Source organism: Rhamphochromis longiceps, linkage group LG4 (genome assembly GCF_057381845.1).
Source record: "Rhamphochromis longiceps isolate RC_006_pf linkage group LG4, R_longiceps_female_GT1.1, whole genome shotgun sequence".
Classification (NCBI taxonomy): domain Eukaryota; kingdom Metazoa; phylum Chordata; class Actinopteri; order Cichliformes; family Cichlidae; genus Rhamphochromis; species Rhamphochromis longiceps.
The window spans coordinates 5,224,703-5,243,549 of record NC_140560.1 but is presented as its reverse complement, the minus strand read 5'-3'; the positions used below and the strand labels follow the sequence as shown (position 1 = coordinate 5,243,549).

At 43.3% G+C, this 18,847-nt stretch overlaps 1 protein-coding gene across 2 annotated transcripts in view; it reads left to right on the top strand.

The window, feature by feature from the left end:
- The window catches only part of hdac5 (histone deacetylase 5), a 62,882-nt gene extending 49,338 nt beyond the window's left edge, over positions 1-13,544 (top strand). For both annotated transcript variants that reach the window (XM_085402988.1, XM_085402987.1), the window contains 18 exons: positions 60-170; positions 265-458; positions 572-690; positions 2,065-2,260; positions 5,167-5,278; positions 6,485-6,618; positions 6,800-6,920; positions 7,482-7,531; positions 7,608-7,715; positions 7,803-7,858; positions 7,947-8,034; positions 10,009-10,128; positions 10,540-10,637; positions 10,811-10,929; positions 11,130-11,263; positions 11,717-11,798; positions 11,891-12,071; positions 12,241-13,544. In XM_085402988.1, the coding sequence (XP_085259114.1) occupies positions 60-170; positions 265-458; positions 572-690; positions 2,065-2,260; positions 5,167-5,278; positions 6,485-6,618; positions 6,800-6,920; positions 7,482-7,531; positions 7,608-7,715; positions 7,803-7,858; positions 7,947-8,034; positions 10,009-10,128; positions 10,540-10,637; positions 10,811-10,929; positions 11,130-11,263; positions 11,717-11,798; positions 11,891-12,071; positions 12,241-12,280 (2,063 nt within the window). In that variant the 3' untranslated portion in view covers positions 12,281-13,544. The remainder of the gene's footprint in view (positions 1-59; positions 171-264; positions 459-571; positions 691-2,064; positions 2,261-5,166; positions 5,279-6,484; positions 6,619-6,799; positions 6,921-7,481; positions 7,532-7,607; positions 7,716-7,802; positions 7,859-7,946; positions 8,035-10,008; positions 10,129-10,539; positions 10,638-10,810; positions 10,930-11,129; positions 11,264-11,716; positions 11,799-11,890; positions 12,072-12,240) is intronic.
- The last annotated feature ends 5,303 nt before the right edge of the window (positions 13,545-18,847 follow it).

Below are 18,847 nucleotides of genomic sequence, written 5' to 3'. Positions count from 1 at the left end.
TCGTGACTGTAGTTGGTTTAAATTGAATTCTTTAGTTATGATTTAATATCTCTTTGCAGGTGTGGGACATGATGTGGAGACTCCGCCCCCCAGCTCTCATTCAGCCCATTCCTCGTTACTGCAACACGTACTACTGCTGGAGCAGGCTAGGCAACAGACTGCTATGCTAGGTGGTGCAAACACAATCGCGCACACAGCACATACACAAAAATTCACGACAGCGCCTAACTCATCACCTTTTTCTGTGACCCTTGACCTGTCCAGTGCCCATGTACAGCCAATCGCCGCTGGTTACGGCAGAGAGAGGTGTGTCGGGTGGCATGCGGGCCGTCAACAAGCTGCCTCGCCACCGGCCGCTGGCTCGTACGCAGAGCGCACCTTTGCCCCAGTCCCCCCAGGCCCTGCAGCAACTGGTGGTTCAACAGCAGCACCATCACTTCCTGGAGAAGCATTACAAGGTAGACACAATTACACACACACACACACACACACACACACACACACACACACACACACAGATGAGCACACGTGCAGATTCTCACATAATCTTTGTGTGTTTGTGTGTGTGTAGATGCTGTCAAAGGGGACAGATTTACCTAGGCCACCACCCACTCACCCAGAGGAAACAGAGGAGGAGCTTACAGAGACCAATGACATGCAGGAGGAGGATGAAGGGGTGGGCCTTCACAGGTGTGCCAGTATTTCTGTGTTTGTGTGTCTCTGTGTGACACACAGTGCTTAACACATTATTAGCCCCAGCCTGATGTGAGGTTTATGCCAATGCCAAAATCCTCGTTCAGTAATGGTTCCTCCAGCAGTATGTGGAGGCTGTTTAATGCTAAATAGAAATATTGTTTTTATCTGTGATGTTTCAAATTTGTTGCTTTACAAAGAAGCTGAAAAGCTGTTATTTGTTTTTAATTGAAATTACAAATACAATTCCTGAATATAAAAAGTGAATGTTCTGTTCTCAGAGATGTCCACTCCGTTAGCTCAAATATGAGTATAAAAACATGAATTCAGTTTGTTATTATTTAGGCTTTGTTATTAGGCTGGTTAATAACAATATAAATATAAATATATATATATGTATATATTATTATATATCTGTAGAAATGAAGAGTGTGGCTGCTCCTATTTTTACATTTTTACTGATCTTGTTGGCTGACGTAGTCATCACAGTTTCCTCTTCTGAGCTCAGAGTTTTGAGAAATATTTAAGTGACTCACAACACGATTTAGGTTTGTGGTTGCCTGCCATTATTTCTACACATTATCTTAACTGGTGTTCCTGGCATAGCTGAGATGGTTGTTAGCGGAACAAGCTTATAATGGGTGGCTCAAACTGTGAACCCAAGTGCTTTGGTGCTAAACACATGCAGGTCATGGATCTGTTACAGAGAGTCAAGTGTGCAGTGTGCAGTGTTTTTGGTTTATAGTCAGATTTCTGTACAAACGTTGGGAGTGAAAACTGCAGAGTGCTATAGAGCTCTTCATCATCACAATTAAGCTTTTAGGAATTTTCTATGACTTGCATAACAACATAAAGTGTGTCGCTTCTATTATTGATGTAGATATTTGACTGCCTAATCATCCCATCAGTCAGCTGTCAGAGTTCAGGTTTGTAAGGTGGAAATGAAACAGCCCTGGACTCAGTCTTAAGACCCGAACGGATCTTGTTCAGTTTCCTTTGGTTTTGCTCTTGAATCAAAACATTTTTCTGAATTGCTGTTTTTCCTGGAAGGAAACACTGTAAAACATGAGCTTGTTATGTTTGTCAGATTTCAGCAACAATAGATGACTCATTCTCTCACCAGGTCCTACTTGTGTCCAGCCTGCTAATTTTTGCTGCTCTTGGTAGATCATGCCGACATCATTATTGAAATGAACCGGCTGTGCCTGTTCGCATAGCTTTACACTCTCGTTGGTGCGTTGTTCAGTTGCAGGTTGTCGATCAGTTGCCCTGCTTTGTAAATCTGACCCAGAAGCTAGTTTTCGTAAAGAGCACGTGTATCTGGCTCCTGGACACACCTTTTCCCTCTGTTCTGTCTTCTCATCCAATCAGGCTTCAGAAGGAGGGGTCTGATGATAGCACGCCTTCATCTGAGCGTCTCGGCGTGCACGTGAAGGGTGAGGAGGAGTGTGGAAGCGTGCATATCAAAGGGGAGAGCACCGAGAGTGAGCTGGAAGAAGAGGAAGAGGATGAAGATATCATTCAGTTGAGGGAGGGCGACGAAGAGGAGAGAGGGAGTTACAGTCAGGTTTGTGTGTGAATACAGTGCAGCTTTGCATCATTGATAATCAGCTTGGTTCATGTAAATGGGTGTGGTCAGTTAGTGAGCTTGGGCTCATCTGATAATGACAAGGTGTCCAACAGGAGCTCCTTCAAAGCCCACGGTCTGTCTTAAAACTCAGGACTTGTTGGTTCCACAGCGTCATCCCACAGAGGGATGAGTCACACAAATGCATCACTGACCGCCTTCCTGCTGTTTTGTATCTCGCTGCGTTTGCTCTGTTACAGCGGTTGCTTTGCGTTAGTGATCTGACTCATCCCAGCTAATGGTCGGCCTCTTACTTCAGTCTAAAGCTGAGGTGGCTTCAGGTGTTTTTCACCCACGCGCAACTGTTTTCACACATAGCAATTCTGAGCTGCAGTACATTTACGTATCACTTCAGAGTATTCCTTTTGGGCTGAGCTCATTGCATAACGTGTCTTATCTGCTTTCAGGAAAAAGAACACACATTGAATTTTCCAAAATTTGCCAAACGCATATTTTTCTCGTCTTAGACGAGGCTAAGCGTTCTTGAAGAGCCAACTTATACAATGTGATGCTCAGACCACTTGGCAGTGTGCAGGGTGGTGACGTCTAACTGTGTGAGCACAACACTGTTCAAGGACTCTGACTGAACGTAAGGATCACTTTGCTCAAAGTGGATCAGTGATGCTAACTACATGAATTCTTTCCTATTTAGTCTGCCATCTGGTATTCTAAATATGTCGTTCCACAATCAGACTCTGATGCCAACATTTGGTATCAACAGTTGAATTGGCCAAAAACAGAAGGATGAGCTGAGCAACACCAAAAGACCACGGAGACTACACATGGCAGATAAAGGTGATAATCACAGTTGAGTTGTTTCCCTGGTAAACAAAAGCCCTACATAACATTGAGTAAAGTTGAGAACATTTAAATCTACAGTTAGTGAATGTAAGTAGAGTTTAACCTCAAAGTGAGTGGCTGCAGTGACGAGCACAAACAGCCAGATTAGAACAGCCTTACAAATGTGAAACATGATAAGAGCATGAACAGGGACAAGAAAGCATCATTATTCATACACCTGATCGCCTCTCCAACATAGTAGAGACGGCATTAAGGACGTACCTGTCATATCTAAGAAGTAAAGCCTCAACAGAAATACTTTAAGCCTGCCTTTTATCAAATGGCCAACAGAGGGCGACTTCACCAGCTCTGAAGAAGTGCCGACGTTTTTTTTGTAAACACTTCTGCGATGAGTTTATGGTCACAATCATTCAGTTCAGGTCACCACTCTTCTTTATTGATTATGTGACTGCAGGTGCAAACTGTACTTTCAATCAGATGCTGCAAAACTGATAAGATAGTGCTTCACAGTTCAGCCTTGCAATGGTCCAACAGAAGCACCTCTTAAAGCAAAACATGGAGAGGTCTTCAGTGGTTACCAGCTTACCTGAGCACACAACACTGAAGCCACAGAAGGAGAACTCTCAGTTTTTGGTTTGGCTTCCGAATGTTTAAAGGTTTCTGATATACTCAGTTATGGTACACTGCTCTTGTTACTGTGGAGGGAGTGTGTATAAAAATAGCTGTAATTCCTAAATGCTTAATGCAAGATTTGTGGTCAGCCTCTTGAATTAAAGCTGAAGTTTCCACTTCAATCGCATCTTGATTGCTTCATTTCATTGATTTAGTACAGAGGCAACATTTCTGTAGGAAAATTGTGCTGCTGTCTAAATACTTCTGGACCCGACCGTAAAGGTCCGTGTGTGACGTGCGTGCTAGCGGTCATTGAGTTTAAGTGCATTTAACCTGCACATTTCACTGTGTTTTTCAGTCATCTTTCTCTCTCCAGCCCCATGACACCTCTGACCCGTGTTCACTGTGGGTGGTACTTACTGAGAGGAGGGTTAAAGTGGATGCTGTGATTGTGGAGAAGCAGCTTTATTTATTTATTTTTGCACCGGTACTTGATGAGTCATCAGAAGAAGAAGAAATCAGATGCTTAACCAAAACAAAACAAGATGGCATTTGAATATGAACAACTTCACTGCTTTTATGCAGCGTATACAGTAATATGCAAAATCAGAGGGAGGATGCTTCCTGGGAGACTGCATGATGAGATCAGGGCTCTGCAGGGGTTCACGTCCTCTGCTGCAGGACCTGTTGTTGCTCAGTACTGCAAGTATCAGGTTGGATGTTTGGGGCACGTTGTTGAACAGTGGAGGAAAGACAAAAGCCTTTAAAGCTGACCCAGCCTCAAGATAATGATGCACACACACACACACACACACACACACACACACACACACACACACACACACACACACACACACACACACACACACACACTTGTTGATGCCGCAGTGACATCACCAGCTGATGACTCAACCACTGGACTCACCGCTGTGTGTGTATGTGTGTCCTGTATGTCTGTATATCTTCGAGTGTGTGTCTTTTAGTGTCCACCCACGCGTGATGAGTCACCCAGATCGCAGCAGGGAGCACAGCAACACTCCCTATATATAGACACCACAGAGTGTGTGTGTGTGTGTGTGTGAGGGGAGTGGTTACACAAACCTGAAATCTCACACACATACCATGAGGGGGTGGTGATCAGTTAGATTTCAGGACAGTCAGTCCAAATGTCATGAAAACGGAACACAATTTTTGTGAATGATACAATATTTTGAATAGTGATTTCAGTGTGTGTGTGTGTGTGTGTGTGTGTGTGTGTGTGTGTGTGTGTGTGTGTGTGCAGAGACAGAGAGACAGGACTGGTTTTAAGTGTGCTCTCCTCTTAAACACACACATCCTCCATCGCTGCAGTGAATGAGCTGATCTCTGATTCATCCTCCTGCAGCGAATCATTACTTTCTATCTCTTCTCTCCCTCCATCCCTGTCCCATCAGGCCTTGCAGCAGCTGGGTGTGTTCCAGTCCTCGTTGCCCCACAGACCCCTGGGTAGAGCGCAGTCCTCTCCTGCAGCTGCCGTTAATCCCATCAAACACCTCTTCACTACCGGTCAGTTTTCTGTGTTTGCGCTTCTTATGTGGTTGTGCGTGCGCACATCTGGTTTCCCATTGGTTAACAATGTGATGGTGTCAAGTCTGCCTACTGGAGGCCTCCATACTTGTTGCCTAGCAACAGGGAGCTGACTCTCTCGGTTGACGGTTCAGATGAACAGCACATGAGCCCATCACTCGTACCTTGTTTTATATTTGATTATTTTCCAGTAAGAGCTCTTCCTGTTTTGATGTTGCATTGATGTGCTGGGACGAGAACGTGCAGGTCAGGTCAGGGTGTTCTTTACTGTATGCTCTGAATCCACAGGACAACAGCTCCATATGAGACTTCCTTGCATGAGTACTGTAAACTAAACTGTTACACAGAGGAGTCTGAGCACTTCACGTTTTAATCGCCTCACCTAGATTTACTTCAGCTCACACTGTGCAGCTGGCACACTTATAAAGTTTATTCAGACCGTAAGCTGCGTTCTTGGCATTTTCAAAGCCAGAGAGAGGGAGCGTCACAGTAATGACCTGTTCTGCTCCAAGTTTGAATTCTTGGATTTGAATCATAGTTCATAAGTAATCCTTATTCATCTCACACTGCGTCTGTTATTAAACAGATTTATTCTGGTATTAAATTAGCTTTTAAGTCTTTGGTACCAAATAAAGACTCAAACCATGAGTTTTGTGCTGTTGTTTTCCTAGTCCAGTTCTTTTATGTAGAAAAGGGTTCACTTTAACGTGAGCTTAGCCTGAGATGGGGTCTGACCAGGATGAAACGAGGGCAGATCTGACAGATGTGGCCTTGTAAAAATGCAAGCTTGAAAAACATGTTAATCCTGATAATGAAAGCTGGTGATTAAGGTGACCCGTCTCTCTTTGACAGTTATTTCAGAGTAAACGTGTGGCTGTAAATTTTGAAATCTTAAATCTTCATAGATTGTGTTCTTATTGTGCTGCTGTGACTCATTTCATGCTTAAAGTGGATCTTTTGTTTTCCACTCCGTAACAGACCAACCAGTGTTAAATTCCAGTTTACGAATATAAAAACAGACTTTATGCAGCTGCACACAAATACATGTAATTGGTAGTTACTCCTGACATCTTGTGGTGATCATTGGGTACTACAGCTGCTGTTGACCCGGTGTCCATACCACTGAACTACAGGCTTTTATTTCATTGCAATATCTGTGTGTATCTTTTTCCTCTCCCTCTCCAGGGCTCGTATATGACAGTCTGATGCTGAAACATCAGTGTGTGTGTGGGAACGCTCACATCCACCCAGAGCATGCTGGGAGAGTTCAGAGCATCTGGTCCAGACTGCAGGAGACAGGCCTGCTGGGCCGCTGTGAGGTACACACACATTCTTAAGTTTCAGATAAGGCCTTCACACTGACAGCAGAGCCTGCAATGATTTGTTCAATTCAGTTTATTGATTTATACACTGTGTAAAAGCAAGTACAGCACATCTGTCATTTCTTGCAAAGTTGATTTTGTTGTATGCAAACATTACTCTCTGTCTGTGTGTGAGCAGAGGATTCGTGGGCGTAAAGCATCTCTGGATGAGATCCAGTCCGTCCATTCAGAGTTCCACACCCTGCTGTATGGAACCAGTCCGCTCAATCGGCACAAACTGGACCACAAGAAGCTGCTCGGTACCCGTCTGTCTGTCTGACTGTCTGTCTACACTTTCTATACACTGAAGCTTGACTAAAGTAAATCTGTAAATTATAAATTACAGAGTAAATTATAGAGAAAAATGCAGCCCTGGCTTAACTTTTGCTGTACGAGTTAGCATGAGTTTTATCGCTTCTTTAAATGTTCCTGTTTAATTTTTAGAAATAAAGCAATACATCAATCAGACACCCAGATCAATTATCCTCACAGTAACTCCACAGAGGAAAATAAGACAGGAATGTCACAGCATCCTTACTGTAAATAAGCTCAGGACCCAGCAGTGTGTCCACTGTAACTGAATACTTTACCCAGGAAACATCATTTGTAATTACATAAAGGTTGATAACATTGAGATGTCGTGATGACTGAGTGTGTGTTCTGACAACCCAGTTATGGTCCTTCCATCCTGTGTTTGGCTGTTGCCTGTGTGGGTGTCGTACCCACTTTACTGTTTGCCTGTTATTATTATTTCCACTTGTGATAAATGTATCGAGCACTTCCTGTGCCGTAACCTCAACTCTGGCTGATTTTCGTTCCAGGTCCGATTAGCCAGAAGATGTACGCTGTTCTTCCCTGTGGAGGAATAGGGGTGAGATTCTCTCTTTCTAGCTGGTCTGCCTGTGTTAGTGTTAGCCCTGGTCTGAACTGTGTGCTGCCCCCTGCAGGTGGACAGCGACACAGTGTGGAATGAGATGCACTCATCGGCTGCAGTGCGCATGGCGGTGGGCTCGGTCATCGAGCTGGCCTTCAGAGTGGCTGCAGGGGAGTTAAAAGTAAGGCTTTCACCGAGGCAACCACAAACCATGAGTGTGAGCTCATGCTGCGTGCGCGTCCCCCTCACTCTGTGCTTGTTTCTCTAGAATGGCTTCGCAGTTGTTCGTCCTCCAGGGCACCATGCTGAGGAGTCCACGGCTATGTCAGTACACCTGTCACAGAATTCTGACTACATTTCTCTCACTACATCTCCAGCTTGACTAATATGTTTTTTTAATGTGTTTGCACAGGGGCTTTTGTTTCTTCAATTCAGTCGCCATTACTGCCAAGCTGCTGCAGCAGAAACTTGGAGTGGGCAAGATCCTCATTGTGGACTGGGTGAGAGAGCAGACACACACACACACAGTCATGTTTTCATATTTTTGTGGGGACATCTAATTGACATAATGCTGTCAGCCTAAACCTAAACCTAACTGTAACCCTGACACTAAAATCACATCTCAAAAATGCCTTAAGCCCGTTCAATTATCTTAGTGAGGACCTTCATTGACATAATGGTTTCCCTAGCCCCTTACCCTAACCCAGGGGTGTCAAACTCAAATACACAGTGGGCCAAAATTCAAAACTGGATCAAAGTCGCGGGCTAACATTAATATTCATTGAAAAAAATCTTCCTCCAAATATAGCAAGGAATCTTTTCTTATGGACTCAAACAAGTTTTGCTGAAAATCTGAATATGGAACAAGCAAAGCTTAATACTGAACAATATATATAACTATATAAACGTATGTATAACTTAAAATTGCACACATGCAAAATCAAAATTCCAATTAAATAACACATCAGTGGAATTCATTTCTTAAATAAAAATGTATTTGCAGCCTTCTGAATTAAATTTGATCATTTTATCATTTATCAGATTTTCATCATATTCTCCCACCTGTCCAGAAAGCTCCTGTTTTCTGCCTTTCTTTTTGCCATTTTGGAATAGATAGCATGGCAGTATTTGCATGGTTGCTATGGCTATGGTCAACAGAGGAGAGGGTGCTAATGGGTCCTGTCATGACTGACGCGCCAAAACACCAACAGAGCATTCTGGGAATTGTAGTATTAGCAGTACATGCACTGTATAATACTGGCAGGCCAGCTCTGATAGTAATTTTGTATGGTTTCGCGGGCCAAATGTAATTAGGCTGCGGGCCAGAGTTTGACACCTATGCCCTAACCATTAAAAATGAATGCCTAACCCTAATACCTAACCATAACCTAATTGTAACCCTGACACTAAAACCACATTTCGAGCCTCAAAAAGGCTTCAAACGTGTGAGGACCAGTGTGTGTGTGTCCTCACAAGTGACTGTTGGTTTTCACAAGTATAGTAGAATGCAGATTTCGGTCCTCACAAAGATAGCTAGACAGGAACACACAGTTTCTCTATGACTATAGAAAACATTATATTTGCATACATTTTTTAGGCATTTCATATTTAATAGAAAGTGTAATAATAACTTCATTTTTACTCCAAACTTCCCCCCCTGAACAGATGAATGCTTCTTCAGTTTGGGTGAAACAGATTCATGTTAATACATTCATCTATCAATGTACTGAAAGATGAATGTATTAATGATGCAGCTGGAAGCAGGATTTAGGCTTACTGGGGTAAGATCAGGGTTAAATGTGACTGTTCATTATTGCAGGTGAAGTGACGTGATTGGACAAAGATAATTTGAGTAAATACAAAATGCACTATTTGAATAATGATTTCATGTGTTAAAGGATAAAGAAAAGCTATCCAAACCTACCTTTTGTGTATGTAGCCTAGTGGACTCATTGTATCTTTGTTAAATTATGAATTATTTGTGATTCACCACATTTTATTAGGATATCACAGTTCAGTTTTGCTAGCCACACCCAGACCTGATTCCTAGCAGACCTGCCGAATCAAGACATCAGTTATAGCGTCAGTACACCCTCTACATCGGTCCTTTCACTCACACAATGTTATCACACAGTCATTTCTATTTATCCCGCTTTAACTCTCAGAAAGCTGCTGAAGTATTCTCCATCTATCTGTCTGGAAATGGTTATAAAACCGTTTCTAACGCTTTAAGACTCCAGTGAAAAACAGTTAGAGCAAAAGGAAAACAAAGCCATGTCTCACATTTACCAGAACAGCATCTTGACGATCCCTGAGAGTTTTGGGAAAACATTTTTTTAAAAGGTTTTAAAAAGTTAAACTAAAAGGGAAATGAATCTGAGTGAAAGGCTAACCCGTCCCTGTGTGTCCACTGCGTCTGTACCATACGTTCCCTCTAACCTTCTCTCTGACGCTGCTGTGATATGTCACTGCAGGACATTCACCATGGCAACGGCACTCAGCAGGCCTTCTATAGTGACCCCAACGTCCTCTACATTTCCCTCCATCGCTACGACGACGGAAACTTCTTTCCTGGCAGCGGCGCTCCAGAGGAGGTAATCACACAATCCCACCGGTCATTCTGTGGGTGTGAGGATTCGACAAACCAAAAGTTTCAACCTTGGCTGACCAAACTGGCCAAAAAGATCTCCACTTGCATAATGTAGTGCACAGGAACGAACAAGAGGCAAATCAACGAGAAGCGGTGGCTATTTGAGTTTAAATGGCAAATATGGTCACAGGAGAGAAAAGACCTGATTGCAGGATGCAGGAGGCCAATGACTGAGAAAGCAACAAGAATACAGAGAGAGATTAACTGATGGTGAACAGGCAGGCAGACAGCTGGAGGCTCAAAGACACAAAGTGAAACTGACAGAAATGCAAAGACAGCAGAGTTTACAAACAGAATGGCTAAAGACACGTGATGATGATTGTTGCTCTGTCCCTGTTTGTCCTGCTGTCTGCAGGTGGGATCAGGTGCAGGTGTTGGTTTTAATGTGAACATAGCGTGGACCGGGGGAGTAGATCCCCCAATGGGTGATGTGGAGTACCTCACTGCTTTCAGGTAAAACTTTTCAACGTGGAGATTTCATCGTTTCGTGATGTTTGTACTGCCATGTATGCATTTGAATGGTGTTAATTCAGGTTTGCAACATAAGTGGAATCAAATTCTGTTGTTGTTGTGTGTGTGTGTGTGTGTGTGTGTGTGTGTGTGTGTGTGTGTGTGTGTGTGTGTAGGACTGTGGTGATGCCCATCGCTCAACAGTTCAGTCCAGATGTGGTCCTGGTGTCAGCAGGCTTCGATGCAGTGGAGGGTCATCAGTCTCCTCTGGGAGGCTACAATGTCTCTGCCAAATGTGAGTACAGCCTTTAGTTTGTTTTAATTTGGGGTTTTTGCTCAACTTCTTTTTTCTTTTTTGACCACAACTGTTTTTCAACAGTAAGACAACAAACGAATAGAAACATGCTGTCTCTCTACAGAGCCGTCTTCTGAGGAGTCTATGTGACTATGGTTCACATGCAGTGTTTCTCACGTGTGACGGTTGTGTGTTGGCAGGTTTTGGTCAGCTAACGCAGCTGCTCATGGGTCTGGCGGGTGGGCGGGTTGTTATGGCGCTGGAGGGCGGTCATGACCTCACCGCTATCTGTGACGCATCGGAGGCCTGCGTCTCTGCGCTTCTGGGAGACCCGGTGAGAGTCAGAGTCTAATATTTATGTCTTAACCTTAGACTTTTACCACCTGGAGGTGTTAGCAACAACAGTATGGAACAACAACACCAGTGTTTACAAGGTTTTGTGATGGTTTGAGGTGACTGAGCGCAAACTGCAATTACTGCTTTGTCCAAATAAATTCACTCAAATGATGGAAAATCTGCTTCGTAGCTTTCTTACTGGGACAAAAGCTATGAAGCCGATTACACTGTGATACACACACAACCACATTCACACCATGTAGTGCATGTCTTTGGACTGTGGGAGGAAGCCAGAGTATCCACTAACTCATAAACTAATAAAGAGATAAAGCATGTTAGCTAGCCTGTTCTGTGATTCAGTGATGAGAACATCACTCCTCACTGGTCAGCAGACTTTCTTGAAGTGTTGAGCACTTATTTTTTGGTTTTCCCTTCTCTCTGTCTCCGTCAGTGCGACTCTGTGTTTCAGTGGCCTCAGGAGCAGCCCTGTCCAAAAGCCTACGCCTCCCTGGAGAGAGTAATAGAGATCCAGAGTAAGAAACGCTCGCTAAACTGCCAGAAACCCATGAGATCGTATCTTCTCAACTTCCTGATTGTATTTCTTTCTCTCACTGTGTCCCTGCAGGTAAACACTGGTCCTGTCTCCAGAGTTTGTCTCAGACCAGTGGACACTCACTACTCGACGGCCCCTTGGGGGCTCAAGGCCAGTCAGAGAAGGATGAGGCGGAAACGGTCAGCGCCATGGCGTCTCTGAGCGTTGATGTTGAGCAGCCAGGCTCTGTTCCTGATAGCACAGAAACCAGCAGGTCAGCAGTGCACAGTGAAAGCTTTATGCTACAGGGCCAGGAGAGCACGCATGTCATCCAAGAACATTAGTGTTGTAATTCACAATGAAATGAAACGAATCATGTTTTCAAACAAATTCTCAGGCTTGTATTTATTCATTTATGTTGTTTTGCTTTGACCTTCTCTCAGGTCCACAGAGGAACCAATGGAAGAGGAGCCCTTTTCGTAGGAGGAGCTTAAACAAGAAGCCCACCAAACTTCCACTTACATCTCCTTCTAGCACCTCTCTTTCTCTTCCTCTTCCTCCATGGAGTGTGCATTGGTAAACACAACACACACACACAGAGCGCAGTCGTGCTGTTGTGGAGGACTCCAACTGGCAAAGGAGAACTTAACGGAGGAGAAACCGTGTCATGCGAAAACATGGATGCACTTCTTTTCTCTACTGTTTCGTCCATGCAAGGAGGAGCAGACGACTTGTTAGCACCTCCGTGGGTCTCAGCAGAGAGGGAGCCCTTGAATATTTGACCACCTGTACACAGCACCACTGAAATGTTCTCTTCCACCCTCCAATCATTCTCGTGACCTTTTTATTCCATCCCTGCTCCTTTGTTTCCACTGAGGGACGATGACTGTGGAAAAACTTGAATCTTAAATGCCGCACACCAAGCGGACGACTGGTCCTCTTGCGTGTGTCGAGCGCAGGGTTGCCCGTTGGAGGAAATAACTGGTTTTAATATTCGCAGGGGAGGAGGAGGAACTAGGTGCCTTTTTTTCTGTCCACAAAAACTAAAACTAAGTCCAGAAAACACAAACCACCACCGCAGCACCTCAGTACAGCAACCAGCTGATCAGGACTGAAGAAGCACACTTTTAAACACACACGCAAACACACACACACACACGCTGTTGTTGATCCAGTTGGTCACTTCATTTCTGAGTCCTTGTTTCTTCATCTGGATGCCTTAGTTTGTCCCAGTCTCACTATTTAGCAGCCTGTAGAGAGATGGAGAGAGAGACTCATGAGCTCATGTAAATACATATTCTGCTTCTTGACTATTTTTTAATATCTGGTTATATTCCAAAAGACTGAGTTTTGCTTTTTTTCACATTTTTGAGGGAAGAAAACCCTCTAAAGCCATCCTCACACACTAGAACTCTCCAGTAAAAATCTCAGTTGAATATTAGTAATAAGATTAAAATAATATTCAATCAGACTTTTGTGGAATCTGGTGGAAGCGTCTCAGGATCAGATCAGCTTTAGCAGGATTCATGTAACTAATGAAACTGCAACACCCATCAGTCCTCTCTCTCCCTCGCTCTGTCTTTATCATTTGTGTTGATCTAGTCATGTGACCTAAACCCTGCACCTTCTTCTTTGAAGGAGGGGACTGTGGGATTGTACTTTTGAAACACCGCAGTGACCACCACGTCCCACGTTATCTTTCTCTCTCTCTCTCTCTCTCTCTCTCTCTCTCTCTCTCTCTCTCTTTTTTAAAAAAAATAATTGTAATATTTCCTGTTTGGTGTAAATAGCGTCTCCTGTCCTGTTGGCCATGGTTACATCACAGCAGGTTTGGTGTGGTCACTTTTCTATATCTGTACATACACATATGTATAAAACCACAAAAGACTTTCTCTTTTTGTATAAAAAAGCAAAAACAATATTCTATATAAATATATATATGTAAACAGTGTTTTATCCAATCAGATTGGATTTCTGAATATATTCTATTTGAAGATTTGAAGTTTGAAAAGGTTTGGCTGTTAGACAGGAAGTAAGCACATGGTCTGATGCGATCAGACCACGACCTGTTTGTTTGTTTGTTTATAGATGCTCAGGATGGCTGAATATTGTTGTGTTGGAGGGGGGGTGGTCAGCAAGCTCTAGTTCTTCTAGCAGGACTAGCGCTGCCCTCCGCAGGCAAACAGCAGCAACTACAGAAAGGTGATATTAAGGTCAAAAGTCATGGCTGAGTAAAATAGGCTGGTCCAGTGATTATGTGTTTTTGTAGTCCAAATGACGCTAGCTCCTCCAGAGACTGTGGTATTCATTCTACATATCACACGATGGTACCAAATCATGAGCCCTGTAATTCTCATACGTTAGGTTTGTATCAGCTCTGATCCAGGAAGCAGTGAAGCAATGATGGTCACTTGATGGATCGTGAAATGAGGTACAGCAGGAGTGTTGAAAACAGCCTCGCTGGATGGATGACAGTCAGACCTCTTAAATGCTGTTAAACTCACTACCATCCATTTTCTAGAGGTCACAGCAACAGTCTAAGCAGACATGCTAAGACGGTCTTCCTCAGCCACGCCCTCCATCTCTTCTGGGGTGATAAATGGGTGTTCCCATTCCAGCGTGCCCTGGTTCTGCCCCACATTTAGTTGGACATGCCCAAAACACCTCACCCAGAAAGCATAATCACCACCTTACCACAGTGGAGGGCTTTGGCTGAGTGATCCCATGGGTTCAGAAGTCATTGTTGCCCCTTGTAGGGTCTGTCAGGGTGAAGTGGTTCTGGGTGAGGACCAGGGGATCAGCCAGAGCCTAGACCATGAGGCTGGACTGGGATATTGGTATTTCATCCCCAGCTGTCCACAGTAAACTTGAATAAACTCACTACAAACTGATTACAATCAAGGTGAAATAAGCAGTAAGTACTGAGAGCGAGGAAAACCTGCTTCCTCAGGTATTATTGGACGTGGTTTGCACCAACTTTAATGGAGAAGACCGTTTTTTGTTGAGGACACATCAGGAAGCTGCATGCATGAGTTAGCAGTAAATGTCCAGGTTGGCACTTGGATTGCCTGAATTGCTGTTAAAGCTACATGATTCTCAGTTTGTGCATGTTCAAATTGGGATGTTATCACTAGTTTTCCAATGGTGAACAGACACAGGTCTAAAGGTGTGTATTTCTAATGGGAGCAAATATAATCCTGCATATATAATCCTAAACAAATATGAGGAATTTAAAGATATAATCCAGGCTGAAAGCTACACAGCAGCTGTAGCCAAAGCTGGCAGAAAAATGTGCAACTCAGCAGGCTTATCAATATCACTGTTACATCAATAGATCACAGGGAGATCCGCCTAGAATTAGAATTTCTTGATAGATTCATTTTCTGTTTTCTCATATTGTTTAGTTGCATCCTCGTGTCGAGATGATTTCTCATTTCAAGCTTGTTCTTTTTCAAATTAAGACTTAAGAGCATTGCTCAGATTTTTTAACAGTCTCGTTTGAGTCAAAAAAAAGTACATGCTTTGTTTATTCTAAGGTTTTAAGTATCGGGCATAAACAAAATGACTGAGTCGTCACCAGCTCTTTAAATGAGGTCATTACAAAGTCAGATAAATAAAAGCTGGGATAATTCAGTAGTTTGTAGAAGCACAAGCAGCAGTAACCGCTGTATGACTATCATTTCCTCACACTGTTGGAGGAACAGCTCTTCTTTACAACATTGCTTTAGTTCATACCCGAGGTGCTCTGCCTGGGTTCATGTCAGTTTCTCTGACCTTGGGGTGATTCTGAGGTTGCACTTTATCTGATTATGTACTGATATGTGAAACATTAGAAGTTACATAGGGCGTACTTTCTTATTACCACGACTATATATCATGGTGACTTACATCCAATGAACAGAGCGCATATGAAGGCTGTTAAAACTTTTAACACAAATTTCGCTTCCATTCTGTGACAATGACTGAGAATGCATCGTGTGCTGTTCCTGGATCAGTGCTGACAATCCACTATTTTCAGTGCAGTAATGAAGGAGCGAGTGCTTTGTTACATGATATAATCCTCACATCCTCATTAAAAAAGTGCAGTCAAATTGCACCACTCATGAAATCTTTAAAGTGAATGTTTGAAAGTGTTGAGGTTTGTTCAGTCTCAAAAACTCAACCTACCCAACTTCAGGCTCAAGCCTGCTGACTGCTGTTTGGCCACCACCTTCCCATTCTGACCAATCACACAGAAGCTTCAGAGCTGGACCGGCCTATTATGAAAACCTATTGAAACTCAACTCAGAAACACTATACTGGGACGTCAGGGGACTAACTCTGATCGACGTAATCGTCAACCTCACTAAACTTCATTTCCCAGGACCCTTTGTGGTGTTCTAGCCGACGCTGCTACCTCTGGGTCTCGTCCATTTAAAGCAATACCACAGTGGTAGAACTGCAGTGATGGGAACAGAGAGCGAGAAGGCCATAGCAACCGATGATCGGAGGAACTCTCTGTACCTTTTTACACAGTGTGGTTGAGTGCTCTTTGTGTATATTATCTGTCAGGTGGAATGGAGAGGCAGTATTGATTGATTGATTTATTGACCTGTGTTTCCAGGTGGTTTAGTGTAGTCTTTTTGTACTATTGTAAACACTAAGGGCATTTTGTCCATTTAACACGCAGTCAGTAATAGCAGCGCCTTGCGTCGGGTTCGTGGGGGCCGTAGAGTGAGCGAGAGCTGGACAGGTCGATCGTTTTAATGACCCGACACCGCAGTGCTACACGGGGTCAGCTTCTGAGCTCGACTGGAGTTCATGCAAGCACAAAGGGAGCAAATGAAGAACTTTGGAGGCAAGCAGCAACTACCACAGGTGTTGGTTCAGATGAAAAATACCTTAACATTTATAAAAATGAGTAACAACAAGTAAAAGATTCACTTTGTTAAAGGATCTTCCATTCCCTCAATAACTAGACTAGCATCTTGTGGGCATCATGGTCACTGTGGCCTAAACCAGCGGTCCCCAACCTCTTTTGCGCCACAGACCGGTTTATGTCTGACAATATTTTCACCGACTGGCCTTTAAGGTGTAGCGGGTAAATGCAACAAAATAAAACCAGTACCAGTACCAAAAAAAAGAAGATTTATTCATAACACACGGAAAGGACCCAGGGAAACCGAGTTAACGAAAAAAACGATAAAAAAATAATGCTAAAAAACCCTGAAAACCATGAATTTCACACCTGAGCCTCAATACTCGCATCCCGGCACCAAACTACTCATGGACCGGTACCAGTCCCAGGCCCGGGGGTTGGGGACCGCTGGCCTAAACTGTTAAACCAGTGAAGAAGAAAAGACTGAGTTGATGTAGTTAAACAGTAAGACTTTGTTTTCCATTTTAGAAAAGATGATATAGAAATGTAGTTTTGCTTTTTGTAATAATTAGGAAAAAGGTTCAGTAGCAGCAATTAGCATCTAATCTAATTGGTAGGTTTTCCTTTGAGATGCAAACAAGTGAAGAGAAACCAGTAAAATGGAAACAACCAATAAATCAGATGTTGGTTTTCTAAGTCCTTTGATTTGGAAGTGCACACAATTTTTCCAATTTTCCTTGTTCTTGCATTCACAAAGGGAACAAATTGTTAGTTGATTTCCTGTAAATCAAGTTTGGATAACAATTTAGGTATTTTCAAGAATTAAAATCACATTAAAAAAAAGCCTTGACCCAACAAGTCAACATGTAAACCTATAAGAGCTCATGATTAGCTACCTTATCTCGCTAGGTCAGACTTATTTTGTGGTTTTTATTAGTTCCACAATAAATATTAAAGATTTAAAAGAATTAGAAAAAAAATAACAGGAAAATCCTCCCAAGATGTTGTTCAGATGGGTTTCTTGCAAACTCAGTCGGATCTAGAAACGGAATTGCCAAGCGAGCAAAACTTGACACCAGCAAAGTTTACAAAGTATATGACGGCAAACGTTTATCCCTTTCTTCACACATGGTTGTGAACAGTTCTAAACTTTGCTCATCTTTAAAAATACCCAAATTTCATATTAGCATTACTGTCCAAGATTCGATTTTGAGTGAGCTCCTCTGTGTCGTCGTAGTCGACAGATGCGATGGACAAACCTGGCCTAATTTGGAAAAACTGAATGAACCACTTGTGGTTGCGTTGATTTAGCACGTTACCAAGAGACGGCCAAACCCTTCAGCTGTAGTGGTTGCTGCTTGGTGTCGAGGACACTTATGAGCACAGATCGAGGTGGGAAACATTGGGATCTTGCCTCAGCACGGGGGCTGATTGCGCTAGCTGGAAGAGCCCAAAGAGAAGAGGGAAGGGAATGGAGAACTCTTTCAGGACACCGTGCTGATGCAGAGAGATGGTTTGGGTTGTCAGGGCACCTCCCCAGCCTGGAGGCCACATAGCTTTACTGCTGCTGCCACCCACACGACACTGAGGTGAAACGCACACAGTCACACACACTCGGACTATTTTGCTACGAGTTGATACTGTGTATTTCTTGATATGTTTGATACTGTGGTGTAAATGTAGTGTCCTGCTATCATGCGGTGTTCAGGGGCGGGGGTGGGAGAGCGGTACATTTGGGCTGTCGGGTGGGAGGGAGACAGAGGAGGTTCGCCCTCTCTCCCTCATTTACCTCCTGTTTTTTGAGGGGAGACGTTCTCTCTGTTACCTTTCACTCGTTTCAGCTCGCGCCTGAAACGTTGTTTTTTTCTTTTCGGGAAACGCCATTTTTGTTGAAACTGATCACGAGCACATTCCTGACTCTTCTCTGTCTGTGCTGTTGTTTTCTCCAGATTCTTGCCTGTTGCGACGATATAACATGTGTCTAGTTCTTGCTGACTCACATGTATATAAAGTGCATATATGTGTACACATGTGCAATACACGCTATTCGAGCAATCTATTACTGTGACTATTATTGATGATGATACTTGTCCCTTTTTTGAAGTTTCAGCCTGTTTTTTGTTTGTTTTGTTTATTTTTTGTTCCCCTCCTCGTCCTGATTTGCTGTTGATGGATTGTGTTGCAGGAGCCTA